Below are 19,445 nucleotides of genomic sequence, written 5' to 3'. Positions count from 1 at the left end.
ATTTGTTTGCCCATGAAGGAAGTAGACCTACACACAACACCCAGTAAAACTAAGAGGACTTAGAAGGACATGCAGTGTCCACTCACCTTCATCTTCATCATCTGCTGCTGTTGTCACAACAGGACTGCCAACATCCCTGTCCTCATCTATGCTGACCTCATACACTGACCGAGGAAATGCTGGAGCGTTGTCATTCACATCACTGACAAAAATCCTTACGTAGGCTGTGTCTAAGGAGGAGATGCAAGAGGAACGTGCAGTCTAGAAATGTCAGAGGTGGAAAACCGTGTCGTACTCCAGACAGCTCACATACTCCCCCAAGTCTAGAAGAGCTAAGGAACCCAATCGCTGATATCTTTTACCCAATATATACCTTACTTCCTTACTGGTTTTACCTGTGTTGGGCTGCCCATGAACACCAGGTCTAGCAGATTCTGAAGAGTCCTGAGACTGAACTTCAATCAAGTAAGAGGCTCTTTTCTCTCTGTCAAAAGATGCGTGTGTGGAAATAATTCCTGTCTCAGGCTCAATGGTGAAGAATCGGTAATCCTCACTAGCATCTTTCAATATTAAGTAGTGAACCTAAAAAGGAAATAGTTAAGAGAGGTTGCATTTTCCACTTTCATTTGTCTGTCCAAGTACTGTGACTCCTCCCTTCCCTAGTAGCCTCCTGGGTCTGTCTGCAAAGTAGCAACACTCTGAGGAAAGACAGTTCATCTGGGTATATTTTTTCTAAGTATTTTGCCTGTTTTGTTATAGAAAAACAGAAGTCTCAAACAGAAGAACATCTGTACCAGTGATATCACAGATTCTGTGATATCAAGGCCCATCAAGCGCAGTATCTAATCTCCAACAGTGGCCAATAGGTTTGGCTTCCTCCTCTGAAACAAACATTACCACCCCCACTGCCAGGTCATGCCCAGAGCACTCCCAGGCAGTTCTACCACACAGGTTGCTCTTCAGAAGTTGCAAAATGACAGTTACAGAACAGCAGATCTCTACTAGTCAGAGTTCCCTCCCAGAAGAGCTAGTAGGATTTGGGGAAAAGACTCAGGAAAATGCACAGAAAATCACATAATGCTGCTTTTTCCTAGGGTTGGGTCATTATGTTGGTTTAACCAACCATTTGATCAATGATGGTAAAATGAAATGTTATTTAATTGACCATATTTAAATGGCTGTGATTAACTGATCATAGTCACTGATGATCAATTAAATAATGAGCTGAAGAGGCAAGAGTTTGGAAACATGTTCTGCAGCCACCTCCACTTGTCTTGTCATGGGAGCAGCCCTGAGAAGCATGCAGCAGTGCTTTGTCACAGTTGCTGGATCAGAATGAGCTGCTACAATGCAGGATCCCAAGTTCGTGAACAGCATCTTCTCTGCCTGCATCCCATATTACGCACATCAGGCATATGCTAGACAAATGCTTGACAAGTGCTGTAAGAAGTGTTTGTGGCTCATTACCCTGTCATCTGCTGTCTGCACACTGTCACTAATTACAATACTAGAACTTGCCTATTGGGAGGAAAAGAATTGGACGTAAGGTCAAACCTCTCCATGTAGGCCAGAATCCAAGTCCGTAGCTAACACCTGAACCACAGATTTGCCAACATCAGCTCCTTCTGGCACAGTCACCTCGTAGTTAGAAGACACAAAGAATGGAACATTATCATTGACATCTGCAAAAGGAGGTGATGGGGACCACAGTGAGCAAATGTTTGAAGACTTTTTTTTTAACTGCATTTTTTTCCACAGTCATAATTTTGCTTGGAGAAAGAACTCGCATTGTTACTAGTAAGAAGCCATCCTGCTTTGGCTCTTTCCATTTTCATGGCAGCTGTCAGGAGGCATTTTACAAACATTGAGCAGTTTCTGGGAGACAGTGGCCTAATCTCAGCTAAGATACTAGCTAATGATTTGACTAGCGATCTTCTTATAGTAAGTTCATGAATGCCAGGACCAGGAGGCCTTTCATCCACAGTCTGTAAAGAGCTGGTTATCTATAGCAGTAGTTAATTTCAGCACTTTATTAAGGGCTGATTAACATAAAATGGAAATTTAAATTGCAGTCTATAGAGTTCACAAAGAACGCGTGCAAAACCGTCTTTCCTGGCCTTTGTAGGGCAGCATAGGCAGAGTTATGTTAGGCTGCAGGACCTAATGATTATTTAGGATGCAGTTGCACATTAGCCTCCCCTCATCTAACTAGTGGCCAATGTCCAAAGGAAGCATGCTGATCTTCCCACTCTTGTCATCCTGCTCTAAGCCATGGGATCCCCCTTCCCATGAGCTGGGTCATGGGGCCCCATGTTGACAGTGCTCATTCTGGAGAGAAAAGTGCTAGCTGTGATCTGACACCCCCTGCAGCTATGTAATTGCCAGATCCAACGCAAGGGATGTGGTGGGATTGTGCAGGTGAAGGAACGGAAGGTCTGTCCTGGTAGCGGCCATCTGCAGTCAGGTCAGACTAGGCACAACGCAAAGCCACGTTAAGCTTATATCAGTGTTGGTCTTGCTTGTCTTCCTTGCCTGACCCATGTAGAGACCTAAACTGGAAAAAATATGTCCAGTGTTTTTCAGGGCCAGTTTCTGACACATTTTCTCCCTAAAACTGCTGTGTAGGACTAGGTGAGCACAAGGAACAGGCAGGAGAACTATGGCAGCACTGACTCGTATCTGTTTAAACTGCTTTGGAATCACGTCCTCCTACTCAACCCATGACAAGTCAGTCTGGTGTTCCTCTTTGTCTGGAAGACGACTCAACTCAGAAATGCTGCAGTCTCCTATATCTTTTTGCACTTTTCACAGTTTAACAGCCACATTTTAAGATATTTTAGGAAAGTAGTTTTCCTGTGTTGTGGCATAGAGCCAAAACAGAGGAGCTGTAGTGACAGTTCCTCAGATCCATCTGTCTTTATGAAGAGCAGATGAAATTCTTAATATCCTATTCTGCAAATGCTTAAGTGCACATTTAGTTTTACTACTGCCACATGACTCCATTGATTCTGACACAAAACTATTTGCAGGACCAATGTCTTAAATGACCTTTTTTTTTTTTTACATTGTTGGTATGGGGTCCTGTAGATCCCAATTTTCTTTCTCCCTTATATGCATAATTGTCTGTGAAAACTTATTTTCTAACAAACAGGCTTTTTCTTCATATTTTATAGAACAGAATATGTATTGTTAGAGATAAGTTTCAGCAAATTCACCAAGCAAGGTAATGAAATTAAGATGCTATAAAAGACCTCCTTTACAGTGTGCTTTTGCATAAATAAAGGACAATTCTGCATATGAAACTTTCTGGTAGTTATTTCTCTCTTAAAGGTGTTTAACTTACTTTTTTTCTCCCATTAATGCATATATGTGTGTGTAAACTTTTTTTTTTTGTATGAAATATTAAGTTATTGAAAAAGGATTTTTGATTGTGAGCGAAATGAAGTTTCTGCCAAATTCTGATACTAATAACTGCACTGTAGGTAAAATCTTTTGGGACAGGGTCCATCACCTACAATGAGGCTTAGACCCTGACTTGAAGCACTCTTGCTCTACAAACCTGAAGGGTTTTTGTATTGGTGGACTGTGGAAGACAGGACAACGCTGTGATAAAGTGAAGCAGGGAAGTTGTGTTCCCATTCAAATTACCAGTTAGGTGTCTGATTTCCATGGTGGCGAGCCAGGCAAATGCTTTTGCTGGAGACTGCACTTATTTGTATTTTCATCTGAATGTCTACATATCAAAAGTAATTCCACTAATGCTTCAAAAAGCAGGGATTACAATCACATCTATAGTTTTACTTAGATCTATAGTAAAGCCTTACAAAAAGATCCCACTATAAAGAGGGTTGGATCAAATCTTTGAAAACTGTACCTATTGTCAGGATGTTTGTATTTTCATTTCTACAGTTTTAACCTCGATGTTAAATAGAAAATTCTGAATGTAACAACAACTTCTAAACAGAGCGGGTTTCTGTTTGATACCTATCTGAGCTGTTTCTCTTTCCATAACACAGCACAGTAATACTCATCTCCTTTCAGCAGCTCAGGGACATTTATTAGATTTTTTTCCTTCTACCAGAAGAAAATCTTTGCAATCACACTTATAAAAGCAGGCACTAGTGTTGCGTAAACATTCACACAGCCCATTTTTGCATTATCACATTTTCACATTTTATAGTTGCACTTAGCAATTGCCTTAAACAGACCTTTTCCATGACTGCACAACTTCCTTTTACAGTACAGAAACGCACAAAGCATTCTTAGGTGGTTTGGCATTTCACAGATATTACCTTAATGCATGGAGTTGTACTAAAAATAACAAGAATATTGAGTTGTTCTACCAGCAGCAAAGCTTACCTGTTACGTTCACACAAACAGTGGTAAAGGAAGCTAAAGGGGTCATTGCTACGTTTTGTGCCCGGACTGTCAGGGTGAAAAACTTAGTTGTCTCAAAGTCAAGTGGTTCAGCGACTAGAAGAGAAGCAGATCCATCAGCTCTGTTTGGCTTCAGATAGAAACGAACTGGCATGTTAGTCTCTGGAACTTGACCCTCCTCCAGATTATACGTAACCCTGGGATCACCAAGAGGGGATGTGGCTTTGATGGTCTGAAGAAGAAAAGAGCCACCACATATGTTATTGAAGCGCGAGGCTGCAAGTGTTAAATGTTCAGTTTCATGGCAAGAATGTTCATGCACGTATGTTCTCAAGAACACACATGCCTATTTGACTTGGATAACAGACCAAGGAGAAAGTTTATGGAGCTGAGTTTCATTTTATGACTTTTAGGTTTGATGCAGGTCTTTAATCAGCAGTAAATTTACCTGCCTGTAAATGTGCCAAGCAAGAACTGCATCACTGGCTAAAGGACGTCTCTCCTCTCTCCTTCCAAAACAAAAGCAATCCAAAAAGAGACCATTTCTTCACTGAGTGGTACATTTTACCAGGCAAGATACAGACAAAACCTAAATCGTTTGCAAGTGCTTGGATATTACACACAGGAGGAGGAAGGCAGAAATTATCTGGCAATTTACAGGAGGGACTACCCTTAAAGAGTAAGTATGTACAGGTTAAAAAGGAATTGGTTTGGGTTAGAAGAGCCCAGAGCAAACTACAGCCCAATCAGTTATCGTGCCATTCCATGCTGTAGTGCTAAACTGAGAAAAGCTGTAGGGAAGATGCAGGCAGGCAGCACGGTCCACTGAGGATGGAGGAGTGAGGCGCTGGCCCTTGGTGGGAACACTCAAGGATTTCCCACACAGGCAGGGCATAGGTCTCACTTTGCGGGAGCACACCCTGACATCCACTGGTGTAAGAAGTCACTGGGAAAACCGCTGCCAGTGGAACTGCCAACATATTCTGCAACAGGTACTCCTGACAAACACTAACTACACAGTTGTGAAGGCTGAGAAGGAAACAGCACAATGCAGTAAGGTTGCGGGGTGGGCATCCAGATACTTTTGACGTGGAGACAGAGCACAACAGAGGACGAAGTTGAAACGAAAAGAAGAGGGAGTGAAGTAATTGTACTTCTAACATACCACTATCTTGGTGTCACGAATGGTGTTTTCGGGGATGGTTACCCAGTATCTGCTCTGCTCCCACCGGGGCGGCTGGCTGAGTGCATTAGTGACAGTTACCGTCAGCTCCACAGTGCTGCTTCTGTTCCCTCCATCTGTCGCTACAATATAGCGGCTAATGTGTGTTGTCTATGAAACAAAGACGACCGCGGATATTTGCATTTTGTACAAATCAAGAGATTGCAATTAACGCTCTACAATGGATTTGAGGGGTTGGAGGTTGCTTTCTTCCAAGCAGAGTCGCATTACCTGGGAGAGCCGGCGGTTCACATATACCCAGCCCGTGCTGGGGTTGATCTGGAAGTATTCCAGTTGATGCTCTAACATTGAGTACCTGACAGCAGCATTTACACCTTGGTCACTGTCATGAGCTGCAACACGGAGGAAACTCATCCCCACTGGAGTGTCTTCACTGAGGAAGTCTTTGAAAAGACAAAGATATTGTCAGCAGGTCTTGCGCTGGTTTACCAGGCTGTGTGTAATAGAAATCCTCCTGTAAAACCTCATAGTCCTCCTCATGGGAGATTAAATGCTTCTGTAATGAGGCAGGTTATGAAGTATTGTCACTAACAGCGTGTCTATAGTCCTCTTTTAGCTTCCCCTTCCCTTTCCCCTGACACACTGGGTTGTTAAGTGAGCTGCTGGTGAAGCAGGTTTACTGACTACACTGCTGCCAGCACTCATGCCTCTCCACAGTAGCACTGGCAAACCCCGCAGCTGCCTGTACGCCTGCTGCTTCAGATCACAGCCCAGGCTGCTGGGCTCAGCTGCTGATAAAAGCAGGTTGGCATCAGAGGAATTCTGTGTGAATTGAATTAATCCTGAATGTGAGTGGCGGTGGCAGCACTGCCAGCGGGAAGCAGTAGGTAATCGCAAAGCATGAAGGCTCAGGTCATAGTGAAGATGCCCCCCAGACACCCCAGGGTTTTGAAGAAACTGTCCAGGGCAAAGATAACGGTTCATTTTGTACATGCCCCTTTCCTTAGGTCTCACTCCCTGTTCCCAGCAATCCACCCGAGACAGAGGGCATCTTGACAGGGACTGTCAGCACAGTCTTTGTGGCTGTAGTCCTAGACAGACCACTCCATCAGCATAGCGTACTGAGATGGCCCTGGCAGTGGGAAGGCTGCCACAGTTAAGTTTAGACAACCCAGTCAGTCTATTTAATCACTTCTTGTTCAGTAACCATTTCGTATCTTTGATCTCCCTTGTATGTGTCTCCTTTAGCATTTCCAAGGTGGGACAATCAGAACTGCATTCTTATATACAGTGGAGTGGTCATGTTTTCTGTTTTGGTTTTCTCCCTTAATATCTACAATCTGTGGCAGCAGGGCAGTAAAACCTTAAACCACCACAACCACTTGCTCCACGAACAACAATTTAAGTTTTAATTAGCTTCCCTCATCCCCCAGGACATATAATTGGCATAGGATTCATGTCCCTGGTATGTCAGTAACAGCCAAAGCTACTCTCAGAAGAGATTTACTGGCACTAAAATAGATTAATGAAAATGGAATTTATTGCTAAGAAACACTGTAAAATACCCTTTTTTTGTGTTTAAAGTTATGCTTTTGTAGTCAAATCCTGTTAAATCACATTGTAAGAAAAAATACAAAATCACTTGGAAGGGCCGTGCTCTCTCATTTCATGTACTTCTGCTTGCGGCTGGCATAACTCGTAACACGTACTCTACCATCCCTACTGCATGGAGTTAAGCATTCCTTTAATGTCTGTTTTGCAGGCAGATGATAAGATGCATGGCTTAAATCAGGGATTTAACCAGCATCCTAAGGCAGAGGAATAAAGAACCAGCAGTTTCCAGGAAAAATAGAAACCTATGACTAATGGTATTTGATCTTGTTAGAGAAGAAGCTATTTTTAATTCTGTGACGTACAAACATTGATTACTTATGTATAGATGCTGGAAAAGTGCTATGCATGAAGTGACCTCATTATCTGCAGTTTCCCCATCCCAAAGGGCTGCCTTTGCTTCAGGACCTTTCCTGGTACCCTGTGTTCATGAAAAAAGAAAAAAATCTGCCCATTCCTCAGAAGTGCCAAAGTCACCATAATTACCAAATGCAACCTCTCAGCTTCATTACTTTTGAAAAAAATAATCCCAGGCAGTTTCAGCTGAAGGTCATGTTTAAAGGCAGAGTAGAAAAGTTCATCTTTGCACAAACATTACCTTTACCTCAAGGACTTCACTGCTCTGTCTAAAAATATTTCTCTCCATTGAGATCACTCCTACCCGATTTCTCAGCACTGCTTTGGCCAGGTTTGCAGAAACCACTGGTAGGAATGCAGAAATGGCTATTCCCAGTCTGCACATTTTAACCAATTTAGCACTTAGAGTTAGTTGCTGTAAGATACTCTAAAAGGTGCAACACCATTTTCTTTCTGTCCTTGTGCATAACTCTGAAGCGTGGATGTATATTTAGACTGTTTCCTAACAGGTCACTTCTCCTTGTTAAAATCCTGCTGTGCAAGCATCCAACCTCTTTTTGAATCTTGCTAAAATGCTGGCCTCTGTGATGCTAAAGATGACTTACTTATGAGCCATCTTCATTTTAGTAAAGCATTGGTCACTGCTTTGCCCTACATGACATTTCCATAGAACTGGCAAAACAACTCCAAAATGGAGTTGTTGTCACACACATCATCAACCTTTTTTTGCCATTTTGAAGCAATTATGCAAGAAAGAGCCTGTTCTAGTCCAGCAACTAGGGAGTACGCTTGTCACTTGTGGGTGACATCAAATGTAGAGGGTCCAAGTGTATTGAAGTGCAGGATTCTATTGGAGAAGCATCAAGGAAAATTAAATGAAAGACTGATGAAAAGCACGTCACGTGGGGATGAACAAGGGAATGGCACCAGGGTAAATGGGAAAAGCTAGCTCAGCAGCACAGTTACAGGAGGCATCAGGGCTCTCAGCCAAATGCAGGCTAGAAGCCAAGGATTTGAGGCTGTTAGACAAGAGATAAATACCTCTCCAGCCTATTCAAACAGAGGTGCTGTATTAAAGAGACACAGATGACAATTGCTCTTCTAGTCAGAGTTGATGAATTCAGAGCTAGGATGTCAGGTTTCATTTTGGGACATCGAATAAAAATTCAGTGTACAGAAAAACTGGGCAGGGAAAAGCCGCAAAGGGAAGAGATCAGATCTGCCTCATATGTAGGAGTGAAGACTGTCAATGTTTTTAAGAGTATTGCAATGAGTAAAAAGGGCCGATCAATTCTGCATACTTCCACTGATGATGGATTAAGTGGTAACTGGCTTAGTAGGCAGCAAAGGAAGACTGATGACGTAAAAAACTGACGACTGTTATAAGGAACTACTAACCAGGTTCATGGTGCGGTGCTGGGACAGGTAGCTAAGAAACACTCACACTGATAGCGGCTGTTCTCAAACTTGGGATCGTTGTCATTGACATCAGCAATAAGGATGGTGATCTGACACACGCCGATCAGTGGCTCCTGTGCCTGGTCAGTAGCAGTAACAGACAGCATATACTCCCTCTGCTTCTCCCGGTCAAAACTCTGCGTGGTTGTGATGACTCCTGGGAACACAGACACCTCCTGTTCTGTGCGTCACAGCTTTGGGACTGAATTTGCAGAAAGGGACCTGCGCATCTCCTGCACAAGTGGAAGCTCTGACTGCACGCAGCAAGACCATCAAGCTCAATTCACACCAACCCTGCAACACATGTCTCGGACAAGACCAACTCCAGTTCCCCTGTCGCTCCTTTTCTCACATGTCACATGCTGTCAGCAGTCAACAGCTTTCTCTCCTGCTGCCCTGATAAGGAGCTTCAGTCCAAGTACCTTGTTACCTCACTCCTCATGGGGCACAGCAGGACTTTCTCCTCCTCATCAAGAGGCCTCCCTTAGGTTTACTCCAATGATAGTCCAAGTAACTGAATATTTCAAAGACAGCTCATTGTTACTTTGGGGAAGAGTCACACCACAGAAGGGACAAGTGATGTGACCAAAGCCATCTCTACAGCAGGAGCTGGAGGCTGCCTCATCGAACAGATTAAAATTGGGTAGAATCACATAGCGCAGTTAATCAAACAGTTTTCTCCAAATCTTCAGTTTTAACTCTCAACTAACCAAGTCTCTCCCTGTCTGAGCTCTTTTCTTCTGGCTGGGAGACTTCAAACTGGCCTTCTTGAGGCCACTTCCAGACCTATGTCTGTACTATGCTAGGGACCAGGATTCTGCTGCTCTGCTGTAGGCCCTTCCAGTCTCCTGCACAGTCCTGGACGTGCAAATATCCCATTTTACTGTTTTGACTATTGAAACATCAACAACTTCTATAACTTCTTCATCTGAAGTGCATCAAGACTGTCTGTCACTGCCCTGTTCTGGTACGAGGGTTTGCCTCTATATGCAGTGCACTGGACCTCCTATTGGTGGGTGAGATGAGAAATAAACTCTGGCCACATTGAAGGGAAGAACAAAGTCAAGCTGTTAAGAGTAACACTTTCTGCTCTGCATTTTTATAGCTACATTTGATCCAACAAAGAGAACTGATACAGAATAGCTTTTTATCTTCTTGCTGAACTGTGGTTTGCTTCCCTACTTAATTTGTCATTTAAATCACTATAATCTTGACTTAGTCTATGTGCACAGCTATCAATATACTCTGAACTTTTTCCAGTGTTTATTCTGTAAGCTGCTCCAGCTAACCCTGCAGTTACACTGTTAAAGCATGAGCCCACACAGACACACTCATACAGTGGCATTCTCATCACCATACCACAGCATTTTCATTTAATCTCAGTAACCTGAAAGCTACTGACCTGTGTCTGGGTCAATGCTGAAGCCTAAGGAAGCTCCGTCTCGGTGCATGAGCCCATACTTCACCTCTCCATTGACACCGAGGTCTGCATCGTAGGCTTCTACCTGCAGCACATACGTGCCTGGAGGCTGATTCTCCAGAACCCAGGTGCTGTCGCTGTAGTAAGTGCACTAAAAATACACCCAGAAATCCAACTCTATGTATTACACAGAGCCACATGAATTTGCTGCACAGTGTCAATATTTTTTCCAGCACATCTGAGAAGAACTCAGAAGAATATCACTTCTATTACTTATACTCACAAAGAAATCAAGCTCTAAGGCAGACGAAGGAAAAAGGAGAATGAAGACTTTACACCTTAAGTATGAAGAAAGCTAGCTGTGTGTTCACTTACAGATTCATTCTGCTCCACAAACACAGTCCCTTTGGCCCACCCAGCAGTCACCAGCAGCCAAGAGAAGTCTGTAACCCCAATTATGGATGGGAAAAGAATATCTGCAGAAAGACGTCTTACCTCTCTGAAGACAGGCTTGTTGTTATTAATGTCATTAACTCCCACAATAACCTCAGCAAAACTGCTGAGAGGGGTGGGTCCCCCGGAGGCATTGTCATCTATTGCAGTGATGTTCAGTGTGTATTGTGGCCTTTTCAGGTTGGGCGGTGGGTTTCTACGGAGTTTAATGATACCTGAATTTGGAAGCATAAAGTGTCATTTCATTTTACCATGTAAACAAACAAACAAAGTCAAATGAGCATCACATTTCTCTGCCAATGTATTGTTGGACCAGTTTGTATTTTGGTTGCAAAGCACAGGAATCAGTCATCTTTGACTGCACAGTCCTCGGACCCAAGTTTTGGTTGATATTTGGAGACAGGCCATCATATCAAAGAGCTAATTCTCATTGACACAAAGCACCCCCATTTGCAGATTATATAAATATGGTGCTTTCTTATGATTTTTGACACACAGCTGAAGCAGAAGCAATACAGATTAGATAGTAAATAACTGTTCTGAAACATCTTTCCTTACCTTTCTGACTATCCAGTTCAAAGTTGCCCTCTTCATTGCCTCCTGCAATTAGATATAGCAGCCCATCTCCATCAGGGTCTTTTGCCCGAACAGTAGCCACTAAAGTGCTGGGACCAGCATCTTCCGAAAGGAAAGTTCTGTAACTGACGCACATACGGGAGCAATGGCAGCACATTGAGTATCAGAAGAACCATCACCATGTTAACCATCAGCCAAGGATTTTAAATTCATTATGAATGTAATGTTTTTTTAAGCTTTGGGCATGAGATCATGGAATCTTTACTCAGTTTAAGATGAGACTTGGATGTATTTTAGGATTGTAATCCTGCATTTTTGGTGTACGTAATTTCTAAGGATCTTTTGGAAGATATCAATATGCACCATACTACATTGCACTGCACCCCAGGATCACTTGACTCCTAAAGATGAGAAAAAGGACTACTATCCGTCATGCAGTATTTCTTATGTCCCTATATACTCATGGAAATCATCAGATACTACAGACATGAATGTAAAACAGTATTTCATTTTGTAAATAAATGTATGTAAGTTTTGTGTTTAAAACGTGTCCATATTTTAAACTTTTGCAAAAAATAGAAAGTATATTTATTCAGGAAATGAAGGAAGGCATTTTAAACAAGCAGAGCCTCATGAAATTAGTTTATATACAATCTGCTGATGATAAAATTAACTTTTAATGTTTGCTAACTACCATCTTTATATGTCATATATTTATATATGAACAATCACTTTGAGACCTAGAAGTCAACATAGTGAAAATCATTCCCTATAGAGTTAGGTCTTTTTTCCACTCTGTTCTGTCTACATAAATTTAAAGTCAATATGCTGGTATCACAGCTGGTGTATTTTTGGCACAATCTAGAAAAGAAAGGCCAACATCTAAAGCCTTTCTTCATACTATTACTCCTCGATTTCACTGGTACTTATAGTTGCACTTAACAACAAGTTATTGTTTAGCCAAGTGTTATTAAGATTACAGGTATGAACAGGATCTGTGGAAACCAAAGCAGGCGTTCAAGCTGGCTTACACAGACTGGGAGAAGACAGGAGCCTCATCATTCACATTGGCCATTCGAATCCGCACAGACGCCGTCCCTGTCCGAGGGGGATGTCCTTTATCGACAGCTATCACCACAAACTCATACATATGGTTTGCTCGCTCGAAGTTCAGCCTCTGGTTAGAATTGATGACCCCGTGATGCGTGATGGAAAAATCAGTGCTCTGGATGAAGTAAGTGATCTCAGAGTTGGAGCCAGAGTCACAGTCTGCTGCAAGCACTGTTAGAGAACATAGAGAACACATTTAACAGAACGGTCATGCTGCAGAAGAGGTTTGGTTATGCTATTTCCTACCAAGTCAACTTCAGATACTTTTTTTTTTTTTTTTTGAGAACAGATGTCACCTAAATCTGTTTTATCCATAAAAGCCTTATTTTTGTGGTAAGAATCTGGGAGCTCAGCAGGAGGTTGGGAGTAAAAAAGCAAAACAACTCTTCCCCTCCTCCAACCCAGCCTGAGTGATTGCAGCAAGGCGGGTTTGTATGAGATCCGTGATCCCAATGCTATACAACATGCTTTGTACAAATAGCAGTCGACACTGGTAATTACCACACAATCAATATGTATGTTGGTAGAACATTATCAGTCATAAACTGTGTCCTCGCTCTCTCCAGGGATGCCGTTCAAATTTAATTAGCTCCCAGCTATGTTATAGCTAAAGTACTTTTTAATTACCTGGTGCTTCAAGGTACAAAGAGTGATTAAACATTCCTCCCCAGCAAGTGTTTATTCAGTAGGTTGGGTGTCCCATCTGCTCAGAAGCAGCAAATCAGCAGAATAAAGAGCTAGGGCTCACAACACAGTATCAAAAGTGATTTTTAAGAGCAGGAGCTCAGCTCTTTAATTACCCTGCCATTTTTCTAGCCAAACAATGAAGCTCGCACTCATACCTACACTGATATTAAACAAAATCCTCATTCTACCAGGAGGATAGAGATGCAGCCATCGTGGTAGCACACAGCCTTTTGGAAGCAGAACAGTGACTGCAGTGCACGGACACTGTGGCAGACAGCTGCAGGGTCATCCAAAACTGAGATGAAGAAACAAGGAATCACCACTAACAGAATATTAACTCAAAGGGGTTAATTCTCCTCAAAGCGGAAGAAAAAGATTTCAAAAAGTGCACTGAAATCCTGTGCTACTTAGTTGCAAAAACCGTAACTACCTCTGCCTGTGGAAAGTTATTCATCTTGGTTTAAAAGGACGTTTAGGGTCGTTATACCGTTTTAACATCTCTCAAAAGCCTACTGTTAACAAATGTTTGGGTGTGTTACACGCTACAAAAGCAAGGGCTTTCAAGTTAATCACTTTCTTGCTGTACTGAAAACGTAAATATACTAAAAACTCAAGAAAGATTGAAATGAAAGTGACTTAAAACTGTTAAATTTAGTGGTCAAGTATTGGTTTTAGAAAGATATGCAGAAAGTGAAAACATATTTGATTTGAAAAGTTCTGATTTATTCTGTGGAGTTGTTACCAAGATATTGTAATAATTCACAAAAATACATTTCATGTGCTTAACAATGATACTTCCCCCCACCCCCAGATGTTTCTGGCAAATAGGGAACAGGATGCTTACTTCCTAATAGCAACTGGGAATTCTGTTCCCCTTCCATTTCATTCCACCCTGCAAACTGTTCTGCATTGCAAAGGTATTTCAAGGATCATATAGCAACCACAAACAGGTCTGTGCTAGCTCTACCCATGCTCTAAGCTAGCTCAGTGCAAGCTAACTCCAGCTCAAAGCCTAGCATGTCAGCACAAAGTTGCCAGCTACAACTCCAAGCCTTGCTCTGCTGGCACAGTGGTGCAGCTGAAGCAGTACGTTAACCCCTGCTGAAAGCATCCCTCCGTGCTTTTCAGATCATAGCTTGTTTGTATCCAGACATCTTAAAGCACATGCAGTGAGCATAAATCTGCCTGTAATGACTAAGTAGACAGACTGACTCAGCTAGCGTAGCATCAGCACTACAAACACGATACAAACCAGGCTTAGATTGTGTTAAAATAAAAATGGTTGACGACTAAAACCTACATTTGCATTTGCATCATCCATAGTATTAACAAATGGCATATATCACACTTTTTCACTGCCATCTATAGTAACCCAGTCAGCTGCAAAGACTGTCTCAAATTTGCATTTATTTTTGTCTGTGGGACATTCTGAGGTTGCAACATCCCACCCCTCAAGAAATCACAGCCAGGGTAAGAGCTGCTTTTCTTTTTTTTTTTTCTGATATGATCCTTGCTTTGGCAGGGTTAGTGGCACAGCGGTCATCCAGCACAGGGTACAGGTGACTGCACATATGGCTTCCTTGCAGCCACTACCAACGCTGCTCAGCCCTTCAACACCAAGTTAGTGTTCACCCACACGTTTTCACTGACTGCCACTATACTTCCACCTCGCATTTTCTTTTCTAAGAATGCTCTTTCTCTTGAAATGTACCCTGTATGGCAAGACAACCAAATGTTATGCAATTGCATAGCTTCGTTGTTCTGCTGTTCTCCTTGCTTTGGACATGGAGCATACAGTTTTTTCCCCACTTTTGTGGGGTGGGTGACTTTTATCAGCTTGACAAGTCTCCTGGAGAGACTTGCACATATTCAGCTTCAAATTCAGGAAACTTACCTCGTTGTCGTCAAAAGACATGTCTTAGACATAGAAATTCTTGCTAAGTCTTGCCTTGGCACTTACCCATTTCTCACACGTGCATATCCCCCCTGAGGTCTCAGCCCATGTTCACATTACTACCCCAGTACCTGCCCCTACTTTCAGTTTGAATACTGACAGTGAGCCTGTAAGTGTTCTCCTAGTTTTAGGCAGAACACAGCTGTGGCACGTATCACATCATGACAGACTACGTCAGATCCAGAGACACCTTTGTAGGTGTTTAACTGACACCAGTAAAACAGGTTGGAGAGTAGGCTTTTGTTCCTTGTCCTTTGGACTCTGAAGATTGAGGCAAAAGGTGCAGCATCATCCAAGTTCAACAAGTGAAGAGCATCATCCAAGATCACCCAAGTTCATCAAACATTTCAAGAGTGACCGTGAAGTTTTTGTTGGAACTTGGGCCTTAAAATTATTTCTAATGTCTCTAGTCTTTTGACAGGATACTATTCTAGCCTCTAAAAATGTTGTCTGTGCGCTCAGGGTTTACGTGCAAGTGATATGTGGCCATGTTAAACACAACAAACTTGGAATGATAACTGGTAAGCCACAACCATAAATATAAAAGTTCACAGGCTTTCCAAAGGTTTCTCCTTTAACACTTCGTAAGTCAATTATACAGCACTAATACCTATTTGATAAAACTAGCTGCTAAAGAAAAACTCCTTTATTTTTTTTTCTTAACACATTAAGAAAAGAAAAATGAGTTGCAGATGCTTCCAGGACACAAAAAGATGACCAAGTGGAGTTAAAAGACAGACACAAGATTTTTAGAAAACAAGCTATGGCAATCCACTAAGTCACTGCCTGTCAGCTGCCTTAACTGCTCTTGGGATACCACAGGATCCTTCCATGGGCACAGCCGTGTGACACAGCACAGTGGTCCTCACCTGAAGACACTCACAACTCTACTTCTAGGATACCCAAAAGCCACCTACAGCTCTCTAGGAAGGCTACCATCCCCGTCTTACAAAGGCAGTGCTCGCTGTGGAAGAGACAGCACTTCCTCACAGTAAGAACATGTACATGTAGCACAAACTAGCAGGTCTGTGGCAAGAGGGAAATGAAAGGTACCAGGACGGTCCCCACCTTGCAGTAGAGACGTGCCAACAGGAATGGTTTCGGGAATGTTGTCTCTGCTGTAAATTGAGTGCTGGAATTCAGGAGAACAGTCATTTTCATCGGTGATATGGACCATGACCTGAGAAAAAAAAAAGACATGCTGAGAGATTTTAGTTTCTACACTTAGGACACTGCCTGGGCAGGCATTGCTTTTGCTGCTGTCCCGTCCTTATGCCTTTGATGCTAAACTTTTTCCTCACATGACTCCTGTAACACATGGAATTATTATCTCCTCCGCTTCCAAGCGGATGGGAAGCAAAGCCAAAGAGAAATAACAAGAAGTATCTTGCAGAGCCTAGATCTGAGCCCAGAGCAGAGCCCAGCCTCCTGCCTGCACCATAAGGCCTCCTCCCTCCCAAGTATCTTCACATGTTTTCTAGGCTATCTGTGTTGTAACTGGTCCTGCTAATGAGGTAATGAAGATTGCAGAGACAGTGGGTAGGAAGCGAAGTGATCCACATACCTCAGTCACGCTGCTAAGAGTGCTCTCAACTTCCATGGCTTTCAGTAAGAGGTGATAGAGGTGGTGCTCATTCTCATAGTCCACAGGGTGGGTCAGGCTAAGCTCTCCACTCTCCTGCCTCACCCTGAAGAGCCCGCTGGGGTTTGTCAGCAGAGTGTATGAAAGAGGCTGGCTCTGGAAAGAAACAGCTTCAACAACTGCTACTCTGTAAAGAATGAGAGAATAACCCTTTGCTTCAAAACAATAACAACAAAAGCTGTCTCCTGAGCACCTAGAAGAGGAAGACGAGGATGACGAAAGGTGAATTGCTCACTCTGTCAATGCTGGGCTCAGCTTTGTACTCAGACTGGAAATCCCTGTGGTACAGGGAGCCGACCTACCCTCTCTTTTCTCACCAAAGTGATCCCCTGACATAGCAGGGCTGGGATAACAACCTATTTCAACCCCCTACTAACATGACAACACCTTTTTCTTGCCTTTTATACCCTTCCAGACACTTGACAGCAGTTACCGGTTTAGCTTCTGTTACAGAGGGAGCTGAGCTGCTACACTTTTGACTCTCTTTGAAGCTGTATATTCAGGAAAGGAACCAGTTAAGAGATGGATGGGAAACCCACGAAGCACAGGGCCTTTCCAGACCCCGCTGTCTGCCTTGGCAGGGCATGCAATGAACGTTTGCCTCCCTACTGTGACTTATGCTTTGAAGCTCCATCTCTCACAGCAGTCTCTGGCCAGCATGAAAATATAATTTAAGCCCATCTCAGTGAAAGCTCCAGGGAAGGAGACAAATTTCTCTCCTCCTCCTCATTCAGTCTCTTTTAAGGAGTAAGTGGCATATCTCCAGTAATTTTTCCTACTTCATCAGCTTATTTGAGGTTTCCTACTCCTTAAAGGCCCTGTGGCACTGCTCCACCTGCTACTTCGTGCCTTAAAAACCCATGCCACTCTCAAGCAGCTGAACAGTGACAATAAAACCAGAGCCAGCTTAGCAGCATCTCCCCGTTGTGGCTTGGCTTAGCTCTCTTCACACAACAGCAGAGCCCCTTGGAGACTTAGCTGCACCTATTTGCACATCACATGGGCGTTGTTATCTCAAAAGTCTGGGAATGACTTGCCCTCCTAAAAAATGAAATACAAGTCAAACAGGATACAAACAACTCCAAACCTGGTTAATTAAAATCCATATTTTTCAAGCACTCATTTATATCTGAAGTGCTCCAGGAGATGCATAGCCAGAAGTATGGCTATTTTAATTCATAATGCAATGCAGTAAGACCCCAAGAGCATTAAAATAATAATTTCAGCAGAATTCCAGCATCCCAGGCTCTACCATGTGCCACACTGGAGACTCTCAAACACCAGAAAAGGCATAATTTCTTTTAGAAAACACAACGCTATTTTCGAAGTGTAATAGCAAACACATATGCATAGCCCTGAGAAGTAACAACACAAAAATGTCACTTTATTGTGCTCTGTGAAGTTCCTCTCAGACTGCAGGGAGGGAGATCACCTAAAAAAGTACAACTTACTTTTCTCCTGCTGGAGTATTTTCAGGGATAAACACACTGTAGGACATGTTAGTGAACTGCGGAGGTCGGGAGCCTGCCAGGATGGAAATGGAGGCGTAAGGGCTTTTGTTGCCATACTCATCAGTAGCTTCCACAGTAACCACGTACTCCTTGTTCCACGTCAAAGGCAAGCCAGTTGTCATGATAACGCCAGTATCCTTATCTACTCGGAATCGCTCTTCACCACCTATCAGTATATGCACAAAGCTGGTCTGAAAAATGCCCCACAGCAAGAATGTTTGCATCTTCACTATTTTAAGGTAAGCTATCCTCAAATCATCTACCTATGTCCTTGCATGCACCTCTCCAGTTGTGCACCTTATCTTTCATTCACACCATGTTTTGTGGTCTGGTGCAGTGTAAGAGAAGAAAACAGATGAGAAATGGAGTCTTAAGCTAACGGTAAGGCTGCAATTGATTTCAAAATAGAAGTAAAGCAAAGAAAGTGGCAGCAAGAAAGATTCCCATCCACATAGCTGTTTTAAAGTGCCTGCAGCTTCTACTTGCTGTACTTGCTGTATCTTTAAGGATTCCCCAAGGGGAAAAAAATTTATCAACAAAATGATAAAATGGGAAATTCTTAAGAAAAATCTGCAACTTCACAGAATTTCACCATTTTTTTTCAGACTAGACCTACCTGCAATGAGCGTGTAAGTTATCCCAGCACTGGTGTTTTCATTGTTACTGTAATGTGCGATAAGCTGGTAGATGAGAGTGCCTTTTCGGGCGTCTGGATCGACACGTGCCAGGTACGGGTATGGGTACATGCCCCAGAACAGAATTTCCTCTTCTGGGGCAAGGAGTGTCACATGGCAGAGGTACCAGTCATTATCTGCAAAAGATGCATGGATTTCTAGGCAGCTCTTCACAAACTTTAATCGGGCATGTTTAAGATCTTATCCATTAACATCCATAAACAAACGGAATTGCCCATCGCATTTATCCTATCGCATGCACAAAACTTCAGTACAGATATGGACTTTGTCAGCTCGATGTGCATTAAGTGCAGTTAACAACTAATTAAAAATACTTGCAATAATAGCTTTTAATTAATTAGGTATGCATATTAAGTGCTATGTCAGTTACACCATTTGCCCTGACACAGTTTTAAGTGCGTACTTATCCAG

At 42.7% G+C, this 19,445-nt stretch overlaps 1 protein-coding gene across 1 annotated transcript in view; it reads right to left on the bottom strand.

The window, feature by feature from the left end:
• The window catches only part of LOC142053586 (neural-cadherin-like), a 42,768-nt gene extending 23,618 nt beyond the window's left edge, over positions 1-19,150 (bottom strand). Inside the window, exons 1-15 of the mRNA XM_075085430.1 lie at positions 18,956-19,150; positions 18,280-18,505; positions 16,751-16,955; positions 16,255-16,366; positions 12,467-12,716; positions 11,418-11,560; positions 10,902-11,074; positions 10,389-10,557; positions 8,973-9,143; positions 5,831-6,003; positions 5,543-5,710; positions 4,360-4,609; positions 1,555-1,682; positions 396-582; positions 87-230 (exon numbers count right to left, since the gene is read on the bottom strand). Coding sequence (XP_074941531.1) covers positions 87-230; positions 396-582; positions 1,555-1,682; positions 4,360-4,609; positions 5,543-5,710; positions 5,831-6,003; positions 8,973-9,143; positions 10,389-10,557; positions 10,902-11,074; positions 11,418-11,560; positions 12,467-12,716; positions 16,255-16,366; positions 16,751-16,955; positions 18,280-18,505; positions 18,956-19,085 — 2,629 coding nt within the window. The 5' untranslated portion in view covers positions 19,086-19,150. The remainder of the gene's footprint in view (positions 1-86; positions 231-395; positions 583-1,554; positions 1,683-4,359; positions 4,610-5,542; positions 5,711-5,830; positions 6,004-8,972; positions 9,144-10,388; positions 10,558-10,901; positions 11,075-11,417; positions 11,561-12,466; positions 12,717-16,254; positions 16,367-16,750; positions 16,956-18,279; positions 18,506-18,955) is intronic.
• Positions 19,151-19,445: the final 295 nt, after the last annotated feature.

Source organism: Phalacrocorax aristotelis, chromosome 2 (genome assembly GCF_949628215.1).
Source record: "Phalacrocorax aristotelis chromosome 2, bGulAri2.1, whole genome shotgun sequence".
Classification (NCBI taxonomy): domain Eukaryota; kingdom Metazoa; phylum Chordata; class Aves; order Suliformes; family Phalacrocoracidae; genus Phalacrocorax; species Phalacrocorax aristotelis.
The sequence above is the reverse complement of the archived record's forward strand: the minus strand, read 5'-3'. Positions and strand labels throughout refer to the sequence as shown.